Source organism: Carex rostrata, chromosome 6 (genome assembly GCF_964058835.1).
Source record: "Carex rostrata chromosome 6, lpCarRost1.2, whole genome shotgun sequence".
NCBI lineage: Eukaryota > Viridiplantae > Streptophyta > Magnoliopsida > Poales > Cyperaceae > Carex > Carex rostrata.
Window position 1 is genome coordinate 2,181,413 of NC_135923.1, and position 3,910 is coordinate 2,185,322.

The 3,910-nt window shown below is 38.5% G+C and overlaps 1 protein-coding gene across 2 annotated transcripts; it reads left to right on the forward strand.

Annotated features, from left to right (window-relative positions):
- The first annotated feature begins 646 nt into the window (after positions 1-646).
- LOC144556039 (uncharacterized) lies at positions 647-3,481 on the forward strand. 2 transcript variants are annotated; one of them, XM_078304523.1, is made up of 2 exons: positions 649-2,741; positions 2,848-3,013. In XM_078304523.1, exons 1-2 carry the CDS (start codon positions 1,279-1,281, stop codon positions 2,861-2,863), a joined length of 1,479 nt encoding a protein of 492 aa, XP_078160649.1. In that variant the 5' UTR covers positions 649-1,278; the 3' UTR covers positions 2,864-3,013. The 2 variants fall into 2 exon arrangements, with proteins under 2 accessions (XP_078160648.1, XP_078160649.1); XM_078304522.1 differs by having other exon boundaries at positions 647-3,481.
- Positions 3,482-3,910: the final 429 nt, after the last annotated feature.

Genomic DNA, 3,910 nt, shown 5'->3' on the forward strand with positions numbered 1-3,910 from the left:
GGAATTTCTCCCACGACAGATGGATATTTTTGCTGTTTTGCTATAAAATTTTAGGCTTGTTTTCTGAATTATGTATATATATATATATATATAGGGAATTAGTGAGTGTTTACATTTTTGTTTTAGGTACTGAATAAATTATGTTGCTCCACGGAAATATTTGCTCATAGGGGCAGCCCTCGGATTATTTGGATCAATTGAATATTGTTGGGATTGTACAGTTTAATGATAAGTATTGCACTATTCAGATATTCTCAAAGCATGGAAATACACAATCCCTCCAACGGTAAAGATATTCACAAAAAAAAAAAAAAAAAAAAAAGAGAGGTGTGTGCCGAAAGAGGGACAAATAATTTGCCAATAGGCCTATTTAGGTGTACTGGGCTTTGATTTTCTTTATTCATTTCTCTTATCTTCTTCGACTCAGGCGAGTTAGATCTCCTAAAGTAACGTAATTTTTTAGTGTAGATCTGAACCGTCAAATTCGAATCGGTCCGCGACCCCGTGCGCTTCGCCCCGGGCCGGATTGACCTGGAATCGAATCGGATGGTCCAGATCTAAACTAAAAAATTGAGTTACTTTAGGGAATCTGGACCCGGCTAATGCTGAAGCTTAGCTCAACGAATCTCAATCTCTATCTCTATCTCTAAAGAAGAGAAAGAAAGAAACGCTAAAACCAAAAAAGAAGAAGAGATAATGCCCGTGCTATCTCTCGCCCCTTTCTGTTCTATTTCACCTTCAATTTCCCAATCCCAATCTCATCCTCCTCGGAATCTTCTCTGCCATGCCATCCCCAATTCCGAATTTCAACCCCACCGTCCTGTGAAGATTCCGAGGAGGAGGCCGCAGCAAAAAGAGTCTTCTTTGTTGCCTTTCGAAAACCCTCCGACCACAATCCACCACTTCAATGCTATGCTCTCCGCCTTGGTCCGGAACTCTGACCCTGAGGTTTTTACCCTCTTCGAAACTGATGGAATAATTCCTAATTTTTATACCTATGCTATCATGATCAAGTATTGTGCCCAAATAAATCGTCTTGATCTAGCGTTTTGTTTTCTTGGGAGGCTTCTCAAAGAGGGTCACACAACTGATGCTGCGATATTCAGTCCAATAATCAAGGGGCTTTGTTCTGAGAATATGACCAGTGAGGCTGCAGCCATTGTGCTTTACAAAATGCCTCAGCTGTGATGTATACCCGATGTGATCTCGTATAACATTCTTATCAAGGGGCTTTGCTCCAAGGGCAACATTGGTTTTTCCCTTCAATTACTTTTTAGAATGGTTAAACATGGCTGTCCGTGTGAACCCAGTGTTATCACGTACAGCACTCTTATAGATGAGCTCTGTAAGGCAGGTCAACTTGCTAAGGCATTTGGTTTATATAGACAGATGCGTCCTGCTGGGGTTATACCTGATACTAAGACATACAACTCATTGATTAATGGGTTGTGCAAGAATGGTGAAGTTACAAAGGCAAAGGAGTTGCTGAATGAAATGATTTCCAAAGGGTACAACCCCAATGTCGTGACTTATACCACTCTTATAGATGGGTTGTGCAAGAATGGTGAAGTTACAAAGGCAAAGGAGTTGCTGAATGAAATGATTTCCAAAGGGTACAACCCCAATGTCGTGACTTATACCACTCTTATAGATGGGTTGTGCAAGAATGGTGAAGTTACGAAGGCAAAGGAGTTGATGCATGAAATGATTTCCAAAGGGTACAAGCCCGATGTCGTGACTTATAACACCCTTATAGATGGGCTGGGCAAGAAAGGTGAAGTTACGAAGGCAAAGGAGTTGCTGAATGAAATGATTTCCAAAGGGTACAACCCCAATGTCATGACTTATACCACTCTTATAGATGGGTTGTGCAAGAATGGTGAAGTTACGAAGGCAAAGGAGTTGCTGAATGAAATGATTTCCGAGGGGTGCGAGCCCAATGTCGTGACTTACAACGCTCTTATAGATGGGTTGTGCAAGAATGGTGAAATTACAAAAGCAAAGGAGTTGTTCAATGAAATGATTTCCAAAGGGTACAACCCCAATGTCGTGACATATAATACTCTTATAGATTTGCTGTGCAAGAAAGGTGAAGTTACAAAGGCAAAGGAGTTGATGCATGAAATGATTTCCAAAGGGTACAAGCCCGATGTCGTGACTTATAACACTCTTATAGATGGGCTGGGCAAGAAAGGTGAAATTACAAAAGCAAAGGAGTTGTTCTATGAAATGATTTCCAAAGGGTACAAGCCTGATGTCGTGACTTATAATGCTCTTATGGATGGGTTGTGTAAACAAGGTGAAATTACAAAGGCGAAGGAGTTGTTGCGTGAAATGATTTCCAATGGGTACGAGCCGAATGTTGTGACTTATACCACTCTAATAGATTGGTTGTGCAAGAAGGGTGAAATTACGAAGGCAAAGGAGTTGTTGCATGAAATGATTTCCAAAGGGTACAAGCCCGATGTTGTGACTTATACCACTCTTATAGATGGGCTGGGCAAGAAAGGTGAAATTACAAAAGCAAAGGAGTTGTTCTATGAAATGATTTCCAAAGGGTACAAGCCTAATGTCGTGACTTATAATGCTCTTATGGATGGGTTGTGTAAACAAGGTGAAATTACGAAGGCGAAGGAGTTGTTGCGTGAAATGATTTCCAATGGGTACGAGCCGAATGTTGTGACTTATACCACTCTAATAGATTGGTTGTGCAAGAAGGGTGAAATTACGAAGGCAAAGGAGTTGTTGCATGAAATGACTTCTAAAGGGTACAAGTCCGATGTTGTGACTTATACCACTCTTATAGATGGGCTGGGCAAGAAAGGTGAAATTACAAAAGCAAAGGAGTTGTTCTATGAAATGATTTCCAAAGGGTACAAGCCTAATGTCGTGACTTATAATGCTCTTATGGATGGGTTGTGTAAACAAGGTGAAATTACGAAGGCGAAGGAGTTGTTGCGTGAAATGATTTCCAATGGGTACGAGCCGAATGTTGTGACTTATACTATTCTTTATGGACAGTCTGAGCAAGAAGGGTGAAATTACCAAATCAAAGGTGTTGCTTTTCAAACTTTGAACTTGAATTTGGTGAAAATTCTATAAAATATCTTTCAGCTTCAACTTCTGCGGTCTTTCATGAGGTGCTTTTATTTCTTGCTGAATCAGCAAACTGGAAAAGGCTTGTTTTCAAATTTATGTATAAATAATTGGGAATTAGAGTGTTTTGTATTTGTGTTTTAGGTACTGAATAATTTATTCTGTTGTAAAATATTGGTAGATTAAAATTAATATTTCAGTATTATTGCCCCAATATCACTGATGTTCAATTGTAAACTGTTTTGAGGGAAGCTTTTGACACCAAAACTTTGATGATTAAGCCAAAATTGATTGATAATTTTATGTTTGCAGAATGCTACTGTTATCTGATATCACTGATGTTGAGTAGGTCTCCTACTTTCCTCTCCAATGATAGAACACCTTCTATATTTCAATACATGTAAAGAGTTAACCCAATTTCAATCAAATTACAAAAGCAGTTGCCTTTTTTGATAAATAAAAGTTATCTGGATATGTGATATAGAACTTATCATGTGTGGTTAGTTAAATGGAATTGTTGGGTTACATTTCTACTTTAATGTTTGAGTAGTTTCATTACAGGTTTGACTGGTATGGCATGAGCAATTTGAAAATGAAAAAACATGGGCTCCATTTACTGCATAATATTGATCACATATATCAGTGTAAAGTTCTGACTGGTACAAGAATTAAACAAAAGTTTGACAAAGCAAACTTAAATTGCAAAATGCAGCTGATATGCAAAGAATAGCATGTCATTGTAGAAACACTTAACATGGTTTAAGAAGCACCAATTTGGACTTGCCATGAACTAAATTATTTTCATAAGCTAACA